The sequence below is a fragment of the Protopterus annectens genome, chromosome 1.part1 (genome assembly GCF_019279795.1).
Source record: "Protopterus annectens isolate FY-2018-M chromosome 1.part1, PAN1.0, whole genome shotgun sequence".
NCBI classification, from domain to species: domain Eukaryota; kingdom Metazoa; phylum Chordata; order Ceratodontiformes; family Protopteridae; genus Protopterus; species Protopterus annectens.
In genome coordinates, this window is record NC_056726.1 from 998,127,203 (window position 1) to 998,154,520 (window position 27,318).

Below are 27,318 nucleotides of genomic sequence, written 5' to 3' on the forward strand. Positions count from 1 at the left end.
CGCCTACTTCACACTCAAAATTAAAGATGAAAAAAGGAAAAGGCTCCAATAGTAAATAATCTTTAACTCATCACAGTCTATATCAGAGCTCTATAAAACTACTATAAAGTCTTTACTGCATTATGACCCATCCTGCCAATTACATTTCTGCCTAACATCACAGTCTTGACTTAACCAGATTCATAATATTAATTCTGCCTACAAATTATCTGGCATCAGACATAAGGCCATTCTACTAGCAATCAACCTTTTCTGTATGCAGCCAATTTTCCTTCAACATCAGTCAGTATGCACGACTGTCAATTTGTTATAAGCAAAACCTGACACAGATATAAAGGTGTAAGGATGCAACAGTACTTATTCATCTACCTAAAATACTGCAAAAACAGAATGCCCATTATATACCTTATTAAATCAGCTACATGTTCAGTTAGCAATGATCAGCATCTAGTCCTTGTATACACCAAATTCCTCAATCATCCTTTTGACAACCTGTTCAAAACACAGCCATGTTCCATGCCATTTATAGATACAATCCAGAATGTGTTCACTGACTTTACTTTGCTAAAACTCAACCAATTCATAACTTGTTGATGTTCAAGGCACCAGTATTAACCTAAATAAAGCTGGCCACATGGTGACATTCTCAGTTAGCCCTGAATAAAACTGTCAAGCACAGTGGTAAGTCTTACTTGACCACCCCCAACCAAATATGTCCAAAGTAAAACAGTATGCCAAGCACGTATTCAACAAGTTCTTACCTAAGCAGTGTTTAACACTCAGTCCTTATACAATCTGCTGACAGCATTTTGCTGTTTTGCTAAGTACTCATATTGGGGGAATACAGCAATGTGGAAGCCCACCCCTGTAGTGTAGGCTTAGGAAAGGCTGGACTGGGAGAGAGCAGGTGAATGACTGACACCAGCTTGCCTACACTGATGAGAAGGAGATACCAGACCTGCCACACTGTCCACTCCAGCTGGCAAACTGGGATACAGCAGACTGCATTAGATCAGGTAGTACTGGCTCTGCGCTACACCCAAGGTGGACAGGCCTGCATGCAGAACTGCACACCAGCATAAGCATAGCCAGTGATCACAGTATCAAGGAGTTAATAGGATGTTCCAGTTACAATGGTCTGTTTCTGTGCTTGACATTTACTTCAATAGGTAATGACAGAGCCGACTGACTCTCACCAAAACCAAAGCAAATGGCCAACAGGACTGTCACCTTGGGTCTAGGAAAAATACCCTGCATGTAATGAATGCATCACTATGGCACAGAGGAGGGATGTTGAGGAGTAACTGCTTTTGAGGCACATACAACTCATCTGCATGTGCACATATGTGCATACAAACAGCACAAAAAAGGCACACCATGCACTAACCCAACCTGTTCAAAATACACCTGTGTTCCTATCACAATACGTAACCAGCTAGCATGAGCTACAACTACATTCTACAACAATTCTAACCTTAACCTACTCAGAATATGGTTGTTAAAATACCCCCTAACCCATAATAATCAAGGTATTTTGTACACGTCCCAATTAAGGTTGTTCACAGTACACAGGAAGTAAAAAACAGAAGCAAAGCCCATTTAACTCACCCTAATGCATCCTTTTACACATTCCTATCCTCGGACATCACTTATTTAAGCATGTACTGTTTTACACACCTCCACCACCTCTGACAAAGTAATCTGTGGGTTCATATCCCTTTCCATAAATTTGCAGAATTCAAGCCATTGTAAACAGACTTTTACTTTATCTTATTTTCAGTTCCCCCTTTCCATTCTTCAAAATGGATACAAAACTAACTGGTCTGATCTCTTTGTGCAATGGTACCTCCAGTGTGGTCTTATATTAGGTGGTACCATTCCTAATTATCCACATAAAATAACCTGGTAAGGGGATTATTCATAATTTATACCGGTTCTCCATGTAGTCTTGGTAACACTTAACATAGCAAAACGAAGGGAAGATGAGACTGAGAGACTATGTTATCTCCAACTCTATTAACTTTGTTCACAAGCTGTCCATCAATCTAGCTCTTAGTCAACTTTCACCCCCTTGTCAACAGGGCAGTAGCCCTGCATTTTTCAAAGTAAACACAGAACTGTTTGAGAAATTTAGCAAAGTATCTTCATTTCTGGGCTCTTGCAAAATAAACTTCCTTTTGTGCGTTTTCCTTCACATGCTTACAGAAAATTACAGAATAAAGATACATTTAAAGGAAGAATACTAGTATAACCAGCAACAATTTTTTTTCTAAACACAGTCGTAACCAAACTGCATTGATTCTAAACAAAGCTTGCCCAAAGTATAACACTTTGACATTTTGCTGTCTTTATCACATAAAAAAAGCTTATGTTTTCCTTACCTAGGCCACCAATTCCAAAGGATACCACAATTACTGGTTCCTTTGCCCAAGCATTCTTCAGGAAAGACCCAATTTCTGCAGAGAAAATGAAAGGTTCAGTATTACATCTGTAATGTAAATGTATTCATATCCATAGTTATCAATGATCAAAAAGTGAAAGATGTAAAAAAAGAAATTTATTTTCATGGGAAAATATCAGCATGAGCAAAAGTTAATAAATATAAAATGGGAAGGCAATAATACAAAATAATCTTTGATCAAATCAACATACAATAGTAAAAACACTGACGTAACCTGCCCATAGATATATGTGTCTCTGTCTGTGTGTTACAGAAGAAAGGCTTGACAACTTACTTCTGTTCTGCCCTGCCTACTCAACTCTCTGGGATGTGGCAGATGAATATGCTGTCACTGGAAGAGTTGGATGCTCCTTCAGATATATGGAGAAGCTAAAACAAGAGGCAATATCTTTGGGGGATCTTAGTTTTGATTTTGGTTACCGTTTTCATGCAGGAAACATCCCAGACGTCCTCAACAGTGTTTCAGACTGTGCATTACGTGGGTTTTAAGTAAGTCAACACATCAGATGGCATGTCACAAAAGCATTATCTGAAAATATATAAAATGTAACTGAACTCAGCAGTGGGCATCCAGGAGGATGCCAACCTCATCCCAAAATTACCGCTGCACAAGATGCAGTTACCATAACACTAGACATTTGAATTACTCACTGCTGCGGCAGCCTTTTGCTATATCAGCTGCATCCTGCCTAGGATACGACAACCTACCAGTCTTCAAAAAGCTCAGGCTCCCTCACACACTTACTCTTGGACTGCTGAGTGGTTAGCCCCTTGGAAGGAAATCAGTTGTCCGAGTATAAACAAACAACTTCAGGACTTTCTTGCCCAAAAAACAAACAAAAAGAGAAAGCTTACTCATCCTGAAACCCAAAAGGATATAAGCGTAAATGTATATCCCAACAACTAAATATAAACAGTAGAAGGGGGGTGGAGGGTGGCTGCGGCTACTGAAGCAGTGAGGAAATCAATAATCTACTGTTATGGTAAGTGCAACTTACACAACTTCACTGAGTTCATCATTCTCACTGCTGCAGTAGCCTTTGGCTATATGGGTTAGTTAGAAAAGATTATCCACCCCAGGAGGAGAAGGATAAGGGTCTAAGAGCTCCTAAAGAATGGGGCAAGAAAACCAGACCAGGACCTGGAAAAGAAATCCTGTACATAATGTGCTGTAAATGTATGTACAGAGGACCACATGGTTGCCTCTCGAATGCTTTCTAGTGCCATCAAAGAAAACACAGTTCTATTAGAATGTGCCTTAATCCTTCAGCAAATGTTTTACCACTGCAGGAATAACAGGCAAAGATATAGAAAACAACCACCAACTGAAATTGACTGGAAAAGAAATCCTGTACATACTGTGCTGTAAATGTATGTACAGAGGACCACATGGTTGCCTCTCGAATGCTTTCTAGTGCCATCAATGAAAACACAGTTCTATTAGAATGTGCCTTAATCCTTCAGCAAATGTTTTACCACTGCAGGAATAACAGGCAAAGATACAGAAAACAACCACCAACTGAAATTGTCTGAATTGACACAAGTTGTCCTTTTCTAGTCCCATACTATAGGTTCATAGATTAGTACTAGGCTAACTGCCCTTGTGGGTCATTTTAAGCCTAGCCAATTACCCCATGTGAGAATCAAACCCCGCACCTTGTGTCTGTAAGGTAAACACCTTAACCATTATGCCATCCTCCCACTCCCATGCTGGAACAATGAGTCCCCCAAGTAAGGAGAAACTGAAGGAGCAGGAGACATTTGAAGAAGAAATATGGCCGTGGGAAAGAAAAAGGGATTTAATATATTGAAATGTTTATGCAAAGGGAGAAAGCAAAACTAGTCAATACAAAATGAGTGGTACCAAATACATTTGAAGAGAAATACAGGCAAAGGCATCTAGACATGGAAGATTTTGCAATACAAAAAATAAGAAAACAAAGAGGAAAAGAAGAAATCAAGATTAGTAATGGAGAAGTTAAAGAAATAGAAACTGAGGTTATGGATTACCTGTGAAGTGAAGGATTTAATGTAGAAAATCTAACTCAGTTAATATCACAGCAGGATGGAGCAATGGATTCCCAAATTAAGGAGAAACCAGTGGAGGGGAAACATCTGATCAGTTGCCATTTGAAGACACTTTGGAGCCTTCCACGGGAAACTAGTATAAATGTTTAGTTGCAGTTGCACAGCAAGGGAAGGAACAGGAAACTGTAGCACTTCGGATGCAGTCAACATTGTGGACTGATAGGCCAGTGAGTTCCCATATGAAAGAACAACAGATGACACAGGATTAACCTGAAGAGAATGTGGCACAGGAATATGCTCTGGAATTTCTATAAAATGCAAACAGGAAATGGAGAACAAAGAATGTGCTCTCAGTTAAGAAAATGATCTAAGAGAAAGAAAAGCTGCTTGATTTAATACATATGGACACACATATTAAGATCAATGAAAGAAATAGACAAAGTCAATAAAACCCAAAAGGTTAGAATTCTGATAAAACAAATGAACCCAGTAATTAGGACTGTCCATAGAAATTCATGTGATATAACAGAAGTAAATAGGATATATTGCTGTGCAACTATATTAATCACAGATAATGTCTTACCACAAAAACAGAGGATAGTACGGGGAAGGAAGGGGAGAATTTGAACATGGAAGAACTGAACATAGACAGCTATAAAGCAATTAAGACAAGAAGTGTTACTGTTAGATGAGTATAAAATAGGGAACAGATCAACAACAGTACTCAGAAAGATGTACGTGATAAAAGCAATGCGCACTATCAGGACATATCAGGATTTATCTTACACTGTCACAAATAATAAACTAAAGATATTGGCACAGGCACAAAAACTTAGAAGATATGCAGATAAATATAAAGGAAAAGTACAAAATAAACAATTTATTGATGACTCAAAAAAGTTTTATAGAGGACTGGGAAACAAGGCAAAAGTAATTGAAACACCACCAAAAAGAAAGAAGAAGTACATTTTGGAGAAATATCTATGAAGATGCTGTTGAACATAACAAAGATGCTAAATGAATAGAAGAAGTAAAAGAAAGAATAAGAAGTTCAAATGTATAGGATATGAAATGGTATGAAGTAGCAGACATTGAAACTGAAACAGCATTAAGAAAAGCTCCTAACTTGAAAACCTCAGGCCCAGATGTAGTAGCTAACTTCTGGCTAAATGTATTAACACCTTAAAATGAAGATTTAGCCACAAGTAAGAACAATTTATATACACACTCAAAAGCGACACCTGCCTGGTTAACAACAGGAAAAACAATGACTTCTACAGCTGTATACCTCTTCTACAGGACTTCGTTCTGACAAGATAATACGCAAGTTGCTAAAAAAAGTATCAGAGAACATAGAATTTATTCTCCCTATCATTCAAATTCTGAACAAAATGAGGGAGATAGATGCAGGGAATCACGGCACATGCTAAAAGTAGTAAGGGCTTATATGGGGGATTATTTCTACAGCTAACCCTACATGCATAGAAAAGCAAAAGGGTTAGCCCACTATGAATGGTTGCAACCAGGATGTTCGCTTGCAGATATTAGAATAAATTAGTTATTAGCTTACAAAAGATCAAACCCAACCAGTGCAGCTGGTTCAAATGTGGAAAGAAAACTTTCCTAGGGGAAAAAAAAAATAAAGATTCCAGTTATGCCTCACCTGAATAACAGGTGACCTTGCCCATCAACAAAAAAAAAGTCAATGCAGAACAGCTTGAGCAAAGTGTGAAATGAAGAAAAGGATCCATGGGCAGACATGCTGAACACGCCACTCAGCCGTCCTGATTTTTGCCTCATTTTTGGTCTACTAGTTACATAATATTTACGATTTTCCAGCAAACTGCTGAGGAATGAAGTAGCTAAATAATGTCAGACATTTGGCGCAGGTAGTATGACCCCAAAGGCAAGCATGTGTTAAAGAAGCAGAGAAAGAAAAACTTTGGTTCAGAGGACAGGGAAGAATCTCCTGAAAGGGGGCATGTCTTTCCAGTGCCAACTGCAAACTTCCTCAAAAAGAGTGTGAAACAATCTGTTGCCAAAAGGAAAAAAAGAGAGACAATCTATAGGACAGACAGAGGTGTGTGAAGGGGGGGAATGCTGACAATCATTCTAGAGGTGTAGTCTGTCCCCCTTTTTTTGGAACAGGATCTTTTTTTTTAATTTTACCCTTTTTGCTGGAAATGGCAGGAACGGATTAGTTTGTGTTTTAAAAAGGGGTTTGTAATAAAAAAGAAAAGAAAAAAAAAAGAGAAAGGGTTTACAAGATTTATAATGTACAGTTTGAAAACTCTTACTAACTCCCTGAATTAAATTTACTTCTGTCATCATACTGTTTAAGAACCTGAAGCAGGTACAAACAAAAACTCCTTGTCTAAAGTAGAGTTTAAAAATTTCAGACTTTTCTCATCAGGAAACGTCCGAGTATGTATCCAGGCATATCTTCCCAAAGCAGCAGCAGTAGTGTCCCTAAACACAGTCTTTGCATGGTCATACACATTCTTCAAAGCATGTTTAGATACCAGAGTCAGTAACAGTATGATTCAAACAGGACCTACCTACTGAAGGAAGTATGGCAGAACAATCTCACAAGCTGCCAGAGAATATGGAAGAAAAAAAGTCTATTAAGAAATACTACAGTTGGGTAAAATCTTACCATACCAGCAGATGTCCATCTCTTCACTGTTGCAGTATTCATAACATAAGGGATCTCCTGATTGGTATACTGCTTGGTCATTGGGCTATCCTAAGTCTTTAGTATCTACAGGCACTGTACATCACATATATATATATATATATATATATATATATATATATATATATATATATATATGCTCCCCATGCAGGGGGTAGGACACTGTTGCATATGAATGAGCACAGTTCAGAACTGAAAAGCCCCAAGAGGAACACAATATGCCTAACCAGGGAGAACACATGCATCCAGAAGGAGACAAGAAACCGCGGTGAACCCTTCGGCCAGAAGGACAAGGAGAACAGGCTAGAGCGGGGGGGGGGCAGGAGGGAGTGAGCAAATAATGCAACAGTGAAGAGAAAGACATCTACTGTTGCAAGATTTACACAACTGTACTTTGTCCTTCCACATCACTGTTGCAGTAGTTCTAACAGGAGGGAGAGCAAAAGCTCAAGAGGAAACCTGGGAGGCGAACTGCATGGAAGAACCCTCAGGAAACTCATGCAGGATAGCCCTGGCAAAGCCAGCTCTAGCGCTGGAAAAAAACATCCAGCTTATAATGCTTATAGCAGCCTCAAGGATGGAATTCATATCCAGCCCCTTGAAAAAAGCACCAGAGGAAGCAATGGTTTTGGTAGAGTAAGCCTTTACTGGCTCTCAATAAAAATCTGCTCAAGCAACACAGACCTCCAAAACAGAAACGCATACAACCTCCACCCCCCCAACACAACCCAAAATGACACATAGCCCACAAACTGTGCGCACCACTCAGCCACAGCCCATAAGGCATAACAACGTACCCAACACTCTAGCCATAGGTGACTCTATAGTCAAGCACACTGATGTTCCACTTACCAGGATAAAGAAGGAGAAAGTTACTGTCAGCTGCCAGGATCCACCACATCATGCATGCACTCGGGTCACTTCACAACAAGTAAAATATGACTTAAGTCATTGTCCATGTTGGTGTGAATGACCTGAGATGTACCTCCCTGGACTACATATAGAGAGACATGGAGAAGCTCTCCGATCTTGTAGGCCAGGCAGGTATGACCCTAGCCCTGAGTAGCATCCTGCCATCATCCAGAATGATACCACAGTACAAGGACAAAATGATTGACTTCAATAATTAGCTAAGCTTCTGGTGTCATTCTAACAGGATCCAGTATCTATCTGCCTGGGAAGACATGATCGACAGACTACGATGCTTTGCCAGAGATGGCCTGCACCTGTCGCCCTTGAGATTCTGGATACTGGCTAAGGCTCTTGCCACCACTATAGTGCCTTTTTTAGGCAAGGTTCAAATGACAAATTCACCGCTGTAACAGGTACAAGCAAGCAAAATCTGAGGGTAATGCTACTCAATGCTAGAAGTCTAAACCTCAAAATGCATTCACTCGAGGCACTCCTTAAAATGGAGAACATTGACATCTGTGCAGTAACAGAGACCTGGTTCAAGGCTCCAGAGAGCACCCCTGTATTACCAAGCTATAATTCATACCACACCTTTTGGCCACCTAACCTGGACTGAAACATGAAAGGTGGAGGCGTGTCCATATTCATTAAGGATATCCACACCCCCAAGCTTATTGCTCAGTATAATGCATCTGAGATTATCCAAGTGCAACTAACTCTGGACAAGACTACAATGCAAATTTTAACTTGCTACAGATCCCCCACCATGCCCCAGGATTCCCACTCCTCATTTCTTGATACACTGGAAAATATTAGGAGTACAACCCAACACCCTAACAATGGGCGATTTCAAGTACCTCACCATTAACTAGAAAAACTACTCGTGTACCAACTCTTGCTCAACGTTTTCTGGAATTCATAAATTCCAACGCCTTGGATCAACTTAACCACACCCCCACCAGGGGCAGCAATATCCTAGACCTGGTCATTACCAACATGGACGACCAGTGTTCCACACCAGAGGTCAATTCCTCGTTGATCAGATCCGACGACAAGCTAATCAGCCTAGACAGCCACATCCTGCCCCTCACCCCCATTAGGGAAACCAGAGTAAAAAATTTCTCCAAAGCCAACTTCAAACTTCTTAAGATAGAAGTGGGAAACTTCATGACACCCATGCAGAGGGATAATAGAGGTACGACTGCTGAATCCTACACAAATGCACTTTATAAGCACTTACACAAGAGCACTGATCGTGCTATCCCTAACAGAACCAAGAAGCTATCCTCCAAAAAAAGGAAGCCAATCTGGCAGTCCCCTGCCATACAGAAACTCTACAACAGAAAAAACTGTTGCAAAAAAAAAGAGTAAAATCCCATGACTGGAAGACCTCCCTGGTCAGCCTCAGTAAGAAGCTGAGACCCGTCATAATATCCTCCAAAGCTAGTTATGAAAACAAAATCGCCACTGATTCTAAAAACAACCACAAAGCATTCTATAGCTATGTCAAGAATCTCAATGGCAACACTCAGATCTGCTCTGAGTTACAGCATAATGGCATTAAATATACAGAACCAATGGATATTGCCAAAATCCTGGAAGATAGATTCAGTGCTAACTCCCAACTCCCCTAACCCCCCCACCCTCTAAAGGGCTCAACCTAACCCCCCCCATCCCCTAAAGGGCCAATCTCTATACCAGAAGAATGCAAAGTTCCTGTAAATCACAGCTGCAATGCTAATCCCCCCACACCCTAAAGGGCCCATCTCTATACCGGAAGAATGCAAAGTTCCTGTAATCACAGCTGCAATGCTAATCCCCCACCCCCTAAAGGGCCCAACCTAACCCCACTACCCCATAAAGGGCCCAGCTCTATACCGGAAGAATGCAAAGTTCCTGTAATCACGCTTGCATAGGTAAAAACCACACTCTCCAAAGCCAAGAACACAGCATCCATGGGACCTGACAACATCCCAGGCTGCGTTCTACATGAACTACAGAATGAACTGGCACCCCACCTAAGCATCATGTTCAATCATAGCCTCACCTCAGGTTTTGTGCCCACTGAATGGCGCACAGTGACGGTTATCCCACTCCACAAAGGGGGAGCCACCACAGACCCTGGTAACTACCGCCCCATTAGCCTAATGAGCCTGGTCTTCAAGGCCATGGAACATATCATCATGGAACTTATAAAACAAAGACATTGGTAATCTCCAAACTCTGGACCCCACCCAGTTTGGGTTTGTAAAAGGCAGACCATGTCTCCTAAACCTGACTGACTTCTTTGAAGCAGTCACCAAAGCCGTAGATGAAGATAACGTGGCTCACACAGCCTATCCAGATCTCGCCAAGGCTTTTGACACCATCCCCCACTCTGTAATTATAGATAAACTCACTAAACTAGGTATAAATCCCCAAGTCACAAGATGGGCTGCCAACTGGCTCACTAACAGAACCCTAATGCTAATCTAACATTTAAAGGAATAGTAAGTTTCATCATCATTATTTGAACACTACATTAAGTTGAGTAGTATATAATATAACTACATAAATGTACACACAGCACCAAAAGTAAATTACTATACACAATGCGTTAACATATACATATGTTACTTATATACATAAACAAAAATGAGAGTAAACTCTGTATACAAGGAATATGATGGCATATTTTTCTAATAAAGTTATTGCAATAGTAAATCAGTCCAATACACATATATATCTTAAAATAGAGTGTATACATCACAATACCTAGGTAATCAATAAACTAGTAAGATACCTTATTATATACAGCATGCACTAGATAAATATAATTCATATACATACATAGTTGATATACACATGAATTTGTATACTTAAACTATAATAAAGACCAACTCCATATATTGGAGATAGGTAACATAAATATAATATATGAACCATTTTAATATAAATTCAAGTATGTATTTTTGAGTGGACTGTACAATAACTTCAAACACAATTATCTAGGTAATCAATTTGCTGAGGAATTATTTAATTGGTCAAGAAAAATATGACCTATACACTAATACATACCACCAAAATATCAACGTTCTCATTACCAATGGTATACAGTCGAGATCAAAATTAATATCAATAACCCACAAAACAGGACTGATTATATGTAACAATTTGATATTCCAACATATGTAATGTTACATCATATGTATCAGATAATTATTGGTTCACAAATGGTCATTCAGCCCTGGGGGAAATAGGGCACCAAGATGGACAATCCAATATTTCTCCTTATGGTTCAGAATAGTATGTCACCCTTGTTAGTTCTATCCCCCATTATTTTATCAATGACTGTGAACATAAACTTGGCATTCTGATGTTTGACTGTATGTTGGTATAGGGCATTGGTTTCCTTTTTATTTTTAATATCACTTTTATGTTCCCCCATCCTGATTCTGAGTGATCTTGACGTCTGTCCGATGTAAAATGCTGAGCATTGACATTTAGCCAGGTAAATAATCCAGGTACTACTACAGTTCCCAAAAACCCTAATGTCATAAACTCTGCTTGTGTTGGTACTTGTAAACTGTTTTAGTCTAGTAACTTGAATGCAAGATGCGCAATGGCCACATGGAAACATTCCAACAAGTTTGTCTCCAGATATTGTCAGTTGTTTGTGAGCAGCACCACCACTTTCCTTATGTTTATAGTGGGAAAACATGACTTTTAAATACTTACCCCATCTGTAAGAGAATTGACATTTAGGGCCCAAGATATTTCTTAAGTAATCATTTGCTAATAGTATGTTCCAGTTTGAATCAAGAATGTTTCTGATCACACTGTGGTTCCTGCCATATGTGGTGACAAACCTGATTGATGATTCAACCCCTAGTTGTTCACGTTTCTTATATTCTAATAGCTTACTCCTATATCTTGGTTATCTGACCACCTACTCGCGGACATAATATCTGGGTAATGATAACCTCTTTCCAAAAATCTATTTTGTAAATCTTGTTTTGCTATCCCAAGATCAGTCTGGGATGAGCAAATGCATTTTATTCTCAAGAATTGTGATTTTGGTATGTTGCGGACGGTGTGGCGTGGGTGCATACTAGATGCATGTAATAAGGTGTTATATTGTGGATATTTCCTGTGTGCTTTGGTACTCAGCATATGATCATTTTTTCTATATACCGTAACATCAAGAAAATTAATAGTATTGAGATCATATGTAATAGTGAATACCATACCCCAAACATTACTATTCAAATATTCTACAAATTCCTGCAAATATGTAGAATCCGCACGCCACACCATCCAGCAATCATCAAGGTATCTACGCCAGATATCCATTTCCACCATGTATAATTTATGCATAGGGTTGTATATCATGCACTCTTCAAGGTACGCCATGAATAGATCTGCATATATGGGGGCAAAAGATGCCCCCATGGCAGTACCTTGAAGTTGCCAATAACACTCCCCTTGAAAATTGAAAACATTCTTGTTTAGCACATGTTCAGCCATACACACAAGCAATGTATTAAATCCCGGTGGATATAAATTGGTGTGTTCTAACCAATAATCTAAGGCCTGTAATCCTACCCAATGAGGTATTCTCATATATAAAGACCTCACATCAAGCGTACACATCAACCAATGTGGTTCAAGTTGTGTATCATTTATGATTTGTAGGAACTGTGTAGTATCCTGTAGCCTGGCTCTAACTTTAGTTAGCAAAGGTTTAAGGTGTTGTTTTAGGAACATAGATAATGGTTCCGTAAGAGAACCTATACCTGATGCAATTGGTCTCCCTGGTGGTTTCGAAATGGATTTGTGGATTTTGGGGAGCAAATATAGAATTTGTTTTTGAGGGTCCTGTACAGTTAAATGTTGAACTGTGTTAGCAGTGATAATGCCTTCATCCTCAGCCAACTTCAAAAAAGTATCTATTTCTCTTTTGAAGTTGGGAGTAGGATCAATGTACATTCGCATATAGCATGTGACATCTGATAACTGTTCTAAGCCTTCCTGTACATAGTAGTTCATATTTAAAACCACAACTGCCCCTCCTTTGTCAGCCGGTAATATAGCTATATTCTTATTGCTACTCAATTCCTCTAAGGCCTTTTTCTCCAATTGAGAGATATTTTCTCTCTCCATTTGTGACCCAATGTAAAAAGTGCAAATCCCTGCGTACTGATTGTTGAAAAATCAACACATTTCTATTCATAGGGGGTTGAAATTGTGATTTACGAAACTTAAAATCTGTAGATCTTTGAAAACTCTGTATTGTATCATCTGAAAAAAATATTTTAAGATTCAGATTTCTACAGAAATTAATAACATCCAACACAATGTTATATTCATTACAGAAAAAGCTTGGTACAAAACCAAGACCTTTATTTAACAAACACACCTGTTCAGTGGTTAGATTCTCATCTGACAGATTTAACACATTGTGGTATTCCTGCTCAATTATCTTAACAGTGCTGTTATCAAGCCCTCCACAGAATCTATTCCGCTTTCCACATTTATGCTTGCGGCCACCCCGCCGCCTTTTTTCCCTTCTAAAGGGAGGGCTGAATTTGATCTTTTACGCATTGGTGATTCCTGGGGCAGAGCACCTTCACTATCAGTGTAGGATGATTCCTCCCCCGATGTACTTCTCAAAAATCTATCATTATTTATTTTTTTTTTTTCCATAATAAATTTTTATTGAAATATATTTTCCAAAAACATTACAAAAATACAATAAACATCACACACATAATACACTATAACTACTACAAACCATTTATACAATATCTACATGAAATGCTTCCTATATTTAATATATTCTTAAAATCAGAAAAATCTATCATTATTTTTAAGAATGGATCTAGGTCTCTTTCTGGTTTTGCCCCTAGTCATCTGCTGGCTTATATCCATAAATCAAACAGATCTTTTGGTTTCGAAAGGACACCCTTTATCGTAGTCTGCAATGTCCCTACAAAACTTTTTAATTTTTCTATCTTTTATTTGTTTCTCAAAATTAGCCAAATCCTTGGACAGCTTGTTAATTAAACCTTCATATATTGTAAGTGATTCATATTTTTTACATTCTTCGCAAACAGACTTGACTTCCGATAGATTAATATCTATCATTCTCTCATAGTAAGAAGAAAGAATATTTACGAACATCAAGGAAGCTTCCTGTAAAGCTTTATTCCATTCCGTGGTTAGTCTATGTTCAGATCTAACAACCATTGGCTGCAGGCATATTCTGAGACCCCTAGGTGCCATGTCCTTTTTAATATATGCACGGAACAGTTTCAAATGCCAAATGTTAGCTCTGAGATTCTTAACCCCTTTGTTAAGATTTTGGAATGCCAATTCACATCTTTCCAATGGGTTATTATCCATAACCTTCGGATCACTGCGTGAGATGTGGTCTATACCAAAGACCATTATATCATCCAGATCGGCACATAATCCTGCTAAAATCCAAATTTATGACACAAGGGACACTATACAAAACCAATCTGGTCTATTGAGTATGGTAAATATATGAATCCAAACTCTAATGTATGTAATTATAACAGGCTGCCCATGAATTCAGCAAAAATATTATATAAAAGTACCAATATAGAATAGGGCATCACATGAGCACAGGGTTGAGTGGAAATAATCAGAGGTTTGTCAAACTGACAACCAGATACCTAAATCACTAAGAAATATCAATTATAGTGATATGGTAAAGGTACCAAAATTTTTCAACAATAAGTCACAACAGATACATAAATGGGCAAAACCAGAAAGACAACCAACCCAGTATTAAATGCCCCTAAATGACATAAATGATGATGTATATCAAAATAGGCGACATACATATAAGAACACTCGAGATAAATTTTAAGCTTTGAAATACATAGCATTATTTTTATCAAAAAAAGGTCAACACATACCATTATCCCAAACATTATTAATAATACTTTTGATGTTCCAGTAGTACTGTATCCATAAACTAATATTGTCAGGTCAAACATACATATAGGGACAGTGCCTAAATATTTAAGTAAACTATAAAAATTCGCCCCAGGTTTGTACACTTGAGTTCAACAACAATCCAATAGTTCAAATCTTAGTCAAAAATGTTATTCAAAAATTATATAAGGGGTGTTGAAAAAATATATCCTGCTTATAGGTTGTTATATATTAAATATAGGCACCCAAGTGATCATACAGTAGATGTTGTAATACAACAAACAAAACTGTGATATATTATAAAAATATATAGAGAACCACCTGAATTGCTAGATACACAAGTCCTATCAAGTATGTAGACAATCTTATACGGTATTACTATATCCATCCAAAACTAAAGCATCATTTGTCTCAAAGAATAATTCCAAACTAATGGGTGTATCCATAAGTCATAAAGCAACACTTATAACATTAATTACATAGGTGTTGCCCCTCGATAATTTGGAATGAATATATTCAGGAATTTCCTACGGATACCTGATCCTATATACATATATTGGTAAATGCCCTACCATAGGATATATGTTTACATTTTCAAAATACTTATGTATCCCAATATTGCTCATTAATGCCCTTATGAAGCACCAAACCAACGAAAACCACAAATCTAGTAGTTAATAGGTTGTCTTATCATAGCAGGTCCAAAGGATTTTAATAATATATGTGAAATTGAAGCAAATCACATTCCACACAAAATATCACATACAATATGAATTCAAAAAAATCAGGCTATTATAAAGACAAACAATTCTGTGTACACCGGAACAGTATTACAAGTGTATGCATAAACCTAAATGCTAATAATGTCAGTTATATTGCTATCACCCATGAATAGTCCTAAGAGAGTATATTAAGGTATTCCCTAAAGACATCAATCATATATAAATATATTGATATGTGTCATACCAAGGTATATATGTAAATTCGCACAACACCTAGGTTTCCCAAAAATGCCATCCAAAGTACAAAACCCACCAAATAATCAATCTATTAGTTAACAATTTTTCAGATCATAGACAATACATATCAGTTCCAAATTAAATCACATTGTAAACATGTCATTTAGTACAATTGTTTTTAACTCTCAGCGATTGAACCTAAAGCTATAATAATAATAATCTTGTGAAAATAACCACTCCGTATGCACCGGAATAGTGTTCAGAATCACAACTTTGTCCCAGAATAAATATTAGACAAAAAAAACACCCTTATAGTCTCTAAATGTTTGATTAGTCTACAATCCAACAAAGTGGTGGTGCTGCTCACAAACAACTGACAATATCTGGAAACAAACTTGTTGGAACGTTTCCATGTGGCCATTGCGCATCTTGCATTCAAGTTACTAGACTAAAACAGTTTACAAGTACCAACACAAGCAGAGTTTATGACAGGGTTTTTGGGAACTGTAGTAGTACCTGGATTATTTACCTGGCTAAATGTCAATGCTCAGCATTTTACGTCGGACAGATGTCAAGATCACTCAGAATCAGGATGGGGGAACATAAAAGTGATATTAAAAATAAAAAGGAAACCAATGCCCTATACCGACATACAGTCAAACATCAGAATGCCAAGTTTATGTTCACAGTCATTGATAAAATAATGGGGGATAGAACTAACAAACAAGGGTGGCATACTATTCTGAACCATAAGGAGAAATATTGGATTATCCATCTTGGTGCCCTATTTCCCCCAGGGCTGAATGACCATTTGTGAACCAATAATTATCTGATACATATGATGTAACATTACATATGTTGGAATATCAAATTGTTACATATAATCAGTCCTGTTTTGTGGGTTATTGATATTAATTTTGATCTCGACTGTATACCAATGGTAATGAGATAACGTTGATATTTTGGTGGTATGTATTAGTGTATAGGTCATATTTTTCTTGACCAATTAAATAATTCATCAGCAAATTGATTACCTAGATAATTGTGTTTGAAGTTATTGTACAGTCCACTCAAAAATACATACTTGAATTTATATTAAAGTGGTTCATATATTATATTTATGCTACCTATCTCCAATATATGGAGTTGGTCTTTATTATAGTTTAAGTATACAAATTCATGTGTATATCAACTAAGTATGTATACGAATTATATTTATCTAGTGTATACTGTATATAATAAGGTATCTTACTAGTTTATTGATTACCTAGGTATTGTGATGTATACACTCTATTTTAAGATATATATGTGTATTGGACTGATTTACTATTGCAATAACTGTATTAGAAAAATATGCCATCATATTTCTTGTATACAGAGTTTACTCTCATTTTTGTTTATGTATATAAGAAACATATGTATATGTCAATGCATTGTGTATAGGAATTTAATTTTGGTGCTGATTGTGTGTACATTTATGTAGTTATATTATATACTAGTCAACTTAATGTAGTGCTCAAATAATGATGATGAAACTTACTATTCCTTTAAATGTTAGATTAGCATTAGGGTTGGACTATACCAAAATGCTATTGGTTGATGGTACTTATAAATAATAATGAGATTTTATGATGTCTTAATCTCTTTCACTGAAGAAGGCTACATTGCCGAAACCGGTTTGAAATTATAGATTGTTTGGCATCTACATGCCTTTTGACATCTTACTAATAAAATATCTTATGCTGCACATGCTGGCCGTTGTTGTTTTATGAGTTTTTGGTTTGGCCGAGCATACCTAACTTGCAAGGAGTTTGGTTGATCCTCAATAACAGAACCCAGACTGTGAAAGTAGCAGACTCCAAATCCGACTTCAGACCAGTGACAAGTGGAGTATCACAGGGTTCAGCCCTGTCTGGTATCTATGTTTCTGAAGTACAGGCTAACACAGAAGGTCTTTGGCTAATGAAGTTTGCAGATGACTGCAAACTAGGAGCCATAATTGAAACTCCTAACAATGTGGACATCTTACAAAAGAGCCTCACTGAGACAGATGCCTGGTGTCCAAGTCATGGCCTCAATGCCAAAAAGTGCACTGTCATCCCCTTTGGTAAAAACTCTGTACCCATGAGCTACCACATAGGTGGTAGTCTACTGAACACTGAAAGTGTGATAACAGACCTTGGGACAAAAGTGGACAGTAGTCTCTTCTTTGATAATCACATTGCCACAGTGGTCAGGAAATCCTTCTACGTGGCACACCCCACCATCCAAGAAAAAAAGAGGTCATTGTTCCCCTCTACTAGTCACTCAGACCCATTATAGAGTACAACGCCCCTTTTGGTACGTACCTCACAAGACATCTACAACAACTGGAAAGGCTGCAGAAATACCTCATAAAAAGATTACCAGCCTCAAACAGATGCCCTACGCAGACTGTCTCAAAAAACACCAGCTTTAATCTGTCACATATCGCCTACTCAGAGGCAATCTCTGCCTAACATACAAAGCTATGTCAAACCCAGAGCTGTTCGACATGCTCCACTTAAAAGAAATCCAAATCAATCCAAGCTACAAGCTCTAAACCTTGTCACCACAATAAACAGAACATGCTGGAGGGATAGATTCCTGTCCCAGAGACTTCCCATACTCTGGAACAAACTACGTATCTATACCAAACAAAGCTCCTCATTAGCACTCCAAGAAAAATATTGATGATTGGATGGGAAATAGGAAATTCACCCCAGGGATCACCTCTGTGGCTCTGCTCGACAGGGGCACAGGAAAATAATTTTCTTGGGTGGCGAAAGCCAGGGTACCTTTTTGGCTAGGCTTGTATATGCCATAGGGCCGATAGCCTAGTACCTACCTATGAACAGGAAAGGCATTTGCCATGAAAAGAATAACAAAAAGAAATGGCTTTAGAAATCCAAGAAGAGCTGGTCTGTTTAGAAACAACTACACCCAAAGACCTGGGATGAAAAGAAACAAAAAGCTGCTGAGATTTGTGAATAACTATAATTTTATCTAACAATATCTAAGCTGTCTATACAAATCCAAGGTGTGAAGAACCTTCTCACTGGCAGACTGCGAAGAAGGTAACAAAGAAGGCAAATGAACAGACTGATTAAGAGACAACTCATTGACCATCCTGAGCATAAAAGCATTACCGTGAAGAGACACCTTGTCAATGTGAAAGACTTAAAAAAGGAGGGAAAGTACAGTTTTGTACCTACCATAAATGTAGATGTTAGAGTGTTCACCCTGCTGCAGTCATCACATTTGGGTTATCCTGCCGTCAGGCGGTCCCCGCAGTCGGCCTGAGTTCCAAAGTCTTGGTCCGGCGTCTGTTGCTGTCGCTTCTTCCCTGACGTCAGTGCGCCAGGGGTATATAGGAGGCATCCAACGCCATTTTCTTCAGTTTTTCTTGCCCCAGATGTCAGGTGCCCCCCAACAGGTAGGCAAAATATATATATTGCTATATAAAAATAAAACAATACCTTCAGGCACAAGCAAATACACCACAGAGGTTGTATAGGATAGATTGGTATAGATAAGTCCAGCTAGTTCAGAGGGGATGGAGGGAGGGTAACCTGGACTGCAGCAGGGTGAACACACGAACATCTACATTTATGGTAGGTACAAAACTGTACTATGTTCATCGTGTTACCCTGCTGCAGTCATCACACTTGGTTTGAATCCCAAAGCTAAGTATGGGTGGTGGAGTTAAACAGGGTTAGAAGCTAGTAGGCCCTGCAAAACTGCAGTGGCAAAACCAGCTCTAGTCTTAGAATATAGAGGTAAGTGATGGAGTTCAGTGCACACCTTCACCAAACACTAAGTTGCAGCTTCCAGAATATCCTTGGTTGGCAACCCCCTGAGAAAGGCTGCTGATGTAGCTGTGGCCCTGATGGAGTGGGACCTAATGTTAGCAGGTACTGGTTTCCCATGATGCGTGTAGCAGAAACGTATGCAATGTCCTATCCATTTTGAAATGGTCTGTTTTGAGATAGCTTTTCCTTGTGATCCTGCAGCATAGGCTACAAAGAGCTGGTCAGATTTTCTGAAAGCCTTAGTTTTATCCAAGTAGTAACATAATTGCCTGTGAATGTCCAAAGAGTGCAAGTGTCTTTCTCCTTTGTTCTGGGGGTTTGGGAAAAAGGTGGGCAAATGAATGGTTTGGTTTAGGGCCACACTGGATACCACCTTTGGCATAAAGGAAGGGTTAGTTCATAGAGAGACTCTGTCTTGATGAAAAATGAGGAAAGGCTCCACTGCCATTAGTGCCTGTAGCTCTGAGACTCTTCTAGCTAAAGTTATTGCTGGTAGCAGGGCAGTTTTCCATGAAAGAAATTTTAAATCAGCTGACAAAGCTGGTTCAAAGGGCGGCAGTGTAAGCTTTTCCAGAACAAAGTTGAGATCCCAAGTAGGTGTTGGTGCTCTCATGGGCGGTCTTATGTTCTTAGCCCCTCTGCGGTACTGTCTTAGGAGTGGATGTGAAAATAAAGGAGGATCCGTGTTGTAATGAGCTGAAATTGCTGAGGCGTGGATCTTAATAGATGAAAAGGAAAGTCCTTTGTGCAACATCTCCGTTAAATATTGTAGAATCTGAGGAATGTTTGGATCAAGGGGATTTTGGCCTTTAGCCTGGTTCCAAGCGCAAAATCTTTTCCATTTGTCTGAATAGGTTTTCCTGGTGCCGGGCCTCCTGGCCTCCAGAATGACATCCATAACAGCTTTGGATAGAGGTGTTGGCTGATTGTTTAGGTAATTTACCATGCAGCCAGGTTTAAAGTCTTGAGCTGGCTGTGTAGAATCTGATTGTCTCGCTGGGTGAGCAGGTGAGGAATTTGTGGTAAAATCCATGGTGGGCCGTGGGCCATGTTCCTTAGAATTGGATACCAGTGCTGGCGTGGCCAGTCTGGTGCAATGAGTATCATTTGTGGCCTCTCTAATCTGACTTTCAGCACTACCTTTGCTAGAAGAGGCAGTGGAGAAAAGGCATACACGGTTAATGTTTTCCAACTGAATGAGAGGGCGTCCACTTTCCAAGCTTGTGGATAGAATGTCCTTGTGCAAAATTTTTGAAGTTGGTAGTTTTGGGGGTTGGCAAACAGATCTATGTCTGGGCGTCCCCATTCTTGAGTTATCATTGCAAATACTTGTGGATCTAGTTTCCACTCGTGGGGATCCATGATGTTTCTGCTTAGGTCGTCTGCCAATGTGTTTTTCTTTCCTGGCAGGAATTGTGCTTGTAATTGAACCTGGTAACACAGTGCTGTGTTCCACAAGGTCACTGCTTGCCTGCATAGAGGATAGGAATGTGTGCCCCCTTGCTTGTTTATGTACCACATTACTGTGGTATTGTCCGTCTTTATTATTAGTTGTCCTGGGTGTAAGAGGTCCTTGAAAGCTGTTAGGGCATCCTGTACTGCTAGCATTTCTTTTTGATTGATATGCAGATGCCTTTGATCTGTAGTCCATTTGCCCTGAATGCACTGTCCTGCCATGTGTGCTCCCCAGGCATAGTCCGAAGCATCTGTTCTCATAGTTTGCCTGGCTGTGGGTAAGGTGAAAGGCTGACCCTTGTTGAGGTGACATGCCTGTGCCCACCATAGAAACTCCTGTTGAAGGGAGGGAATGAGAGTTATCACTGTTTCCAAGCTGTGGCTGTGCTGAGTCCATACGCTTTTCAGGTACCATTGTAATTTCCTCATATGCAGTTTTGCAAATGGTATTAGTAGTATGCAAGATGCCATGAATCCCAAGGTCTGCAGAATTTTTCTTGCAGGGAGTTGGGTCTCTGTTGCCATTATTTGAAGTATTGAGTCAGCTGTTATTGTTTGTCTGGCATGACATAAGCCATCTGGGCCATTGTATTCAAGCTGGCACCCAGGAATATTATGTTTTGTGCGGGCACTAGTTTTGATTTCTTTTCGTTTACTGTGTACCCAAGGCAACTTAGAAGGTGTTTGACAAATGCCAGATGCTTTAAAAGAATGTCCTTGCTTTCTGCTTGAATAAGGCAGTCGTCCAGGTATGAGTATATTTGAATTCCTCTTTGTCTGCAGTATGCAATTACTGGTGCCAGGCATTTTGTGAAGACCCTGGGTGCAGTAGATAAGCCAAAGGGCAGTGCAGAGAATTGATAATGGGTTGAACCTGCAATGAAGCGGAGGTATCTTCTGCAATTTTGTCCGACAGGGACATGCAGGTATGCTTCCTTGAGGTCCAACGTTACTAGCCAAGCATTCTTGCCCAGCATGTGAAGCTGCTGCTGTAGTGTTAGCATCTTGAATTTTGGTACTTGTAGATAGGTGTACAGAATTGAAAGATCCAGAATGGGTCTCCATGCTTTGTCTTTTCCTGGGACTAGAAAGAGTCTCGAGTAAAATCCTTGTCCTTGCTCCTGTGTAGGTACCTGTTGAATGGCTCTCATGTCCATGAGAGCTGTAATTTGTTTTTGTGCCTCTGCTCTTTGATTTGGTGGCAGGTTTGGCAATCCTTTTATCCTTGGCAAGGTATGAAAGTGGAATCTGTATCCTTGTGAGACAGTGTTTAGGACCCATTTGTCTTTTGTGATGATGTGCCAGTTGTCTGCAAAAAGTGCTAATTTTCCTCCCAAGGGAGCTGCCAAGAGAGATTTGCTTGGTAGTTTGAGGACTGAGTCATTGTGTTTGTCTTCTGCTAGCTTGGGGCCTGTCTTCTCCTCCTTTCTGGGTAGCAGTACCCCATTGGTGAGGTTTGTAAGAGCCTTGTGACTGACCTCTGCCCCTTGGGCATCTGTATTTGCCCCTCTGTGATCTGTCAGAAGCTGGAAAGGACCAGTTTTTTGTTGGCCAATTTCTGCTGAAACGAGGGAGTTGTACCTGTAAAAAAATCCTTGACCATCTGCATAGACTTTGCCTTATCCTCCATTTTCTTTAAAACCTCTTCTGCTTTGACACCAAATAATACATCCTGCTGTAAAGGCGCATCCAATAATTTTGCTTTAACATGATCAGGTAGGGTTTGTTCATTTAACCAAGCATGTCTACATATGACAGACCCAGTAACAGCTGCTCTACAGGAAGTTTCCAATGAATCAAATCCACATTGTAAAGTATGTTTGCCCACCTGTTCAGCTGCATGCAACAGATCCTGCATTTCCTTGAATTCAGACTGTTCAGAATGTGTGCTCATTTTTTGTTTTAATTGAGACATTACGAATTGCTGATATTTCAGCATGTGAAACTGACAATTTAAAGCTCTCATAGACAGAGTAGCTGAGGTGTATATCTTCTTTCCCCATCTATCTAGGGCTCTGGAATCCCTTTCAGAGGGCACAGGATTTTTAGCCATATAAGCTTTAGCCCCTTTGGGACCCTGGGAAATTGTTTCTGGGTCAACCACAGGGCTTTTATAAAGGAATTTGTGGGAGTCAGGTACTCTGTAGTATCTGTCTGGTTTGGCTGGAGCAGGAGGTAGAGAGTCTGGATTTAGACTAGACTCCAAGTAAACATCATCCACAATGTCTAAAACTGGAGGGATAGCAAGTGGTCTGTGCTGGGGTAGTAAAAGGAACTCTCGGAGCCTTTTCTTAGAATCAGAGTAGTCTTGGCCTTCCCAGTGGAAATGTTCCCTCATGGTATGTAAAGTTTCCCCAAAGGAGTAGTCTTCAGGGGGAGATGCTGAGAGAATTGAGTCTTCAGCATCAGAGTCTTCATAAGGGGGAAAAGTGTAATCCTGTTCCTCAGAAGAATCCGAGGAAATTGAAACCTGGTCAGAGGAAGCATAATCCTTCTCTTGTCTTGGTCTTTTATCTGGAGGGGGATGGGAACCCCTGATTAGGGTAATCAAATCTTCAGCCATCTTAAGCATCTGTTTCTTAGGCATGGGGCCTTGAACTGTAGACTGATGTACAGTCTTTTTTTGGTTTTAATGGAGTTTTAAGCTTAGCATAAGATTTAACGGTGAGTGTAATCGGTCTGAAGACACCTTCTGCAACCAAAGTTGTTTCTACTGCACCAGGATCTCCTTCTGCTCCGGTATCGGAAGGGCCTAATGAAGATGGCTGCGACGGCCTAGTACACTCCGCTTGAGAATCCGCAGCTGTCTGAGGTTCCAATTCTGCAGTCGTCAGGGGCTGCGTAGGCGCCTCACTGAAAACCGGAGAACCGGCGACAGGCCCAGCAGAGGCCTCGGAGTCTGGCTTGTTCCTAGGCTGCCTGTCCTTATCCTTGCAATTTTTATGCATGCCGGTAGTCGGCTGCTCCGACGGCATAATATAATTAAATTTCCTACCAAAGTAATGTTGTGCGAAGTCAAAACAGAGTTTGATAGTTCGTTTATTAAACCTAGCACAAAACCGACAACCTGTGACGTCGTGGTCTGGGCCTAGGCAAGGAATACAATAAGAATGGAAGTCCTTATGAGGTATTTGCTTCCCACAAGAAATGCAATTGTTAACTTTTTCTGACATCGGACTGAGGCAAGAAAAGGTTCCCCAACGGGGTACTTAGCTTTACTGAAGACTTTGGACTGAAATTCGATTCGGAAATCTCAGGTGTCGGCCGACCGGCACTTGCGAACTGCTTCGGGCACCACGCGGCAAGAAAGACTGGAGAAAATGGCGTTGGATGCCTCTTGTATACCCCTGCCGTACTGACGTCAGGGAAGAAAGTGACAGCAACCGACGCCGGACCAAGACTTTGGAACTCAGGCAGACTGCGGGACCGCCTGACGGCAGGATAACCCAAGTGTGATGACTGCAGCAGGGTAACACGATGAACATCAGCCATGACAGCCTGAAGCTCAAACACTCTCTTAGCTGAACTGAGGGCTAAATGAAGAACAGTCGTCCAAGTGCATTGTTGTCAGGAAGATGAAGCAGCAGGCTCAAAAGAGCCTGAGTCAACTTTACAGAAACAAAACTGAGGTCTGAGGAACGTAGAATTGGCTTCCTGGGAGGCCTGATATGAAGGATGCCTTTAATAAATTGCTTGATCTCAAATCTAGAGGCCAGAGGAGGTGCTAAAGGCAAACAAGCAGAAACTGCTGACAGGTGATCTTCATTTGAAGAATATGCCAACCCAGCATGGAGCAGATCACACAAAGAAAAGAACCAAAGCAACCTGCACATATAAGGGATTGTGGTTTCAAGAGCAGCACCAGACAGAAAATCTCTTCCATTTGGACAAATGTGAATTCCTGGTAGTGGGTTTCCTGGCCACCTGCAGGACCCGAAGCACGTCCTAAGAAAAGAGGTGCCTAAAAGGGATTATAACCCTATCACTCACAGTGTTACTTGAAGTTGACAAGTGAGGATGGACAAGAATCTCTTATGAGAGAAGGTCCACCTGATGAGGTAACGTGTAACTGTCTGGGCCAAAAGGGAGTAACTAGCAAGATTTTGGGGTGGATCTTGCCTAATCTTGTCCAAGAACCTCAGAAGCAGAGGAAGGGGAGGTGCACAGAAACATCCCCTTCCAAGGAAAAGACAGAACGTCCACGTTCCATTTCAGAGGACTTAATACTCTGGAACAGAGTAGAGAAAGTTGTCTGTTCACAAGGCAGGCAAAAAGATTTGAATACCCAACCAATGGACAATATCCAGAAACACATCTCTGTGAAGCATCCACTCATGAGCTTGTGTGCTGGACCTCCTCTAAGAGACTGCCACTAGATTGTGCTCTGGGGGAATGTAAACTGCCTAAAGAGTCACCCGATACTGGACAGCTAGATCCCAGACCCAAAGAGCTAGTCAGCAAAGGAGGTAGGATCTTGCATCCCCTTGCATGTTGACAAGCCACATCACTGTGGTATTGTCTATGGAATCTTTGAAGGGCTCAGGATGAAAAAGGGAACAAAACTCTGCAGAGCTAGAAACAGAGTCCCCATCTCCTTTATGCTGATGTGTTTCGACCTCCGATGACGAGGCCAGAGACCCTGAATCTTGAGGAGCCTAAGGATGCTCCCCACGCCCTGTCTGAGGCATCTGTAAAGAGCCCTTGAGTTGGCAAAGGAAGTTCTGGTTGAGAGAAAGTTATGAATCCAGCACTGAAGCTCAAGCCTGAGACAAGAAAGAAAGGGAATGAGGAAGTCTGGGGGGATGACAATGTAGAAGCCACACTGACTGCAGGTACCACTGTAGTTTTCTCATATGGAGCCTGGCTAGAGGCAGCATGGGAATGGTGGAAGCCATAAATCCAAGGACTCAAGTCCTTGGCCATGATTGAATCCAGAGTAAGAAGTGTCTGGAAAAAGGCAATCAGAAACAGGTCCTGGGGGCAGGCAGAGATACCAGCATGGTGATGGTCTGAATCCTGCAACAAAGGGAAATGTGATCCTGAGGAGGAGTCAAGACTGATTTTAGCAAGTTAATGGCTAATCCCAGACACTGCAGCAGGGAAACAGTGAACTGAAGATCCTAAAAACAGAGCCTCTGGGGGGCAAAGCTTGAATTAGCAAATTGTCCAGATAAGGAAAGCTCTGAACTCCTCTCATGCTGCAAAAAAAGGAAAGACAGGAGCAGTGAATCTGCCACCCACAGACATTTTCCCCTTTCTGGACGACATGAAATCAACACTAAAAATAAAAGAGAAGAAAAGGAAGAACCCCAATGGGGCACTCTTCTGAAAAATGGCTCAGTAACCAGCAAAGAAGAAAAGCATTTCGATCGATGTCCAATGATGGTGTGCATCCGTACATCACCTTTAAGCCTTGCGCAACAGCATACACGTGACATACAGCACCTGCAGATTCTAAAAGCTTTGGTACACTGGCTGGTAATTGGACTATCCTTGGCAGGAGATCCCTTATGTTAAGAATAGTGCAATGACAAGGAAAGGCATCTGTCCAATACCTCATCTTCTTGCCTGCAGAGGAAATACTGGCATTAAGTACTCGGCCCTTTTTGAGGGGACCGAATATTGGCGGTCAGAGGTATTTAGGCAGCATTTAAGATGCATCTTCCAAGGCTGGCACAATAGGAGGAAAGAGTGTCGCAGGAGGTAAATCTACTTGCAGCATATCATATCTCCTCAGTTTACTGTAACATCCATCTGTCTGACAAAATATGTCATTCATCCTGAACTAAACTTAGAAATAAATTCTCTAATGGAGTTGGTGAGGACAAACTTTCCTCTGAATCAGAGTCATGGGCTTAACAATCAGACAAATAAAAAGCTATATGTCTCCATCTATATCAGAATTCCCAAACACATTTTCCTCGGGAATATGCTGACAGTCTACTGGTATGAATTTCTGTTCTCCAGTACAGAATGTCTTCAAAAAGAAAAGATGACAATCATCTTTAGGAACTGACAAAATTCCTTTGGATG

General features: G+C 40.1%; 1 protein-coding gene across 2 annotated transcripts in view; it reads right to left on the reverse strand.

Moving 5' to 3' along the window:
• NDUFA3 (NADH:ubiquinone oxidoreductase subunit A3) overlaps nt 1-27,318 on the reverse strand; it is a 155,845-nt gene that overhangs the window by 106,569 nt on the left and 21,958 nt on the right. For both annotated transcript variants that reach the window (XM_044079575.1, XM_044079581.1), the window contains exon 2: nt 2,382-2,456. In XM_044079575.1, the coding sequence (XP_043935510.1) occupies nt 2,382-2,456 (75 nt within the window). The remainder of the gene's footprint in view (nt 1-2,381; nt 2,457-27,318) is intronic.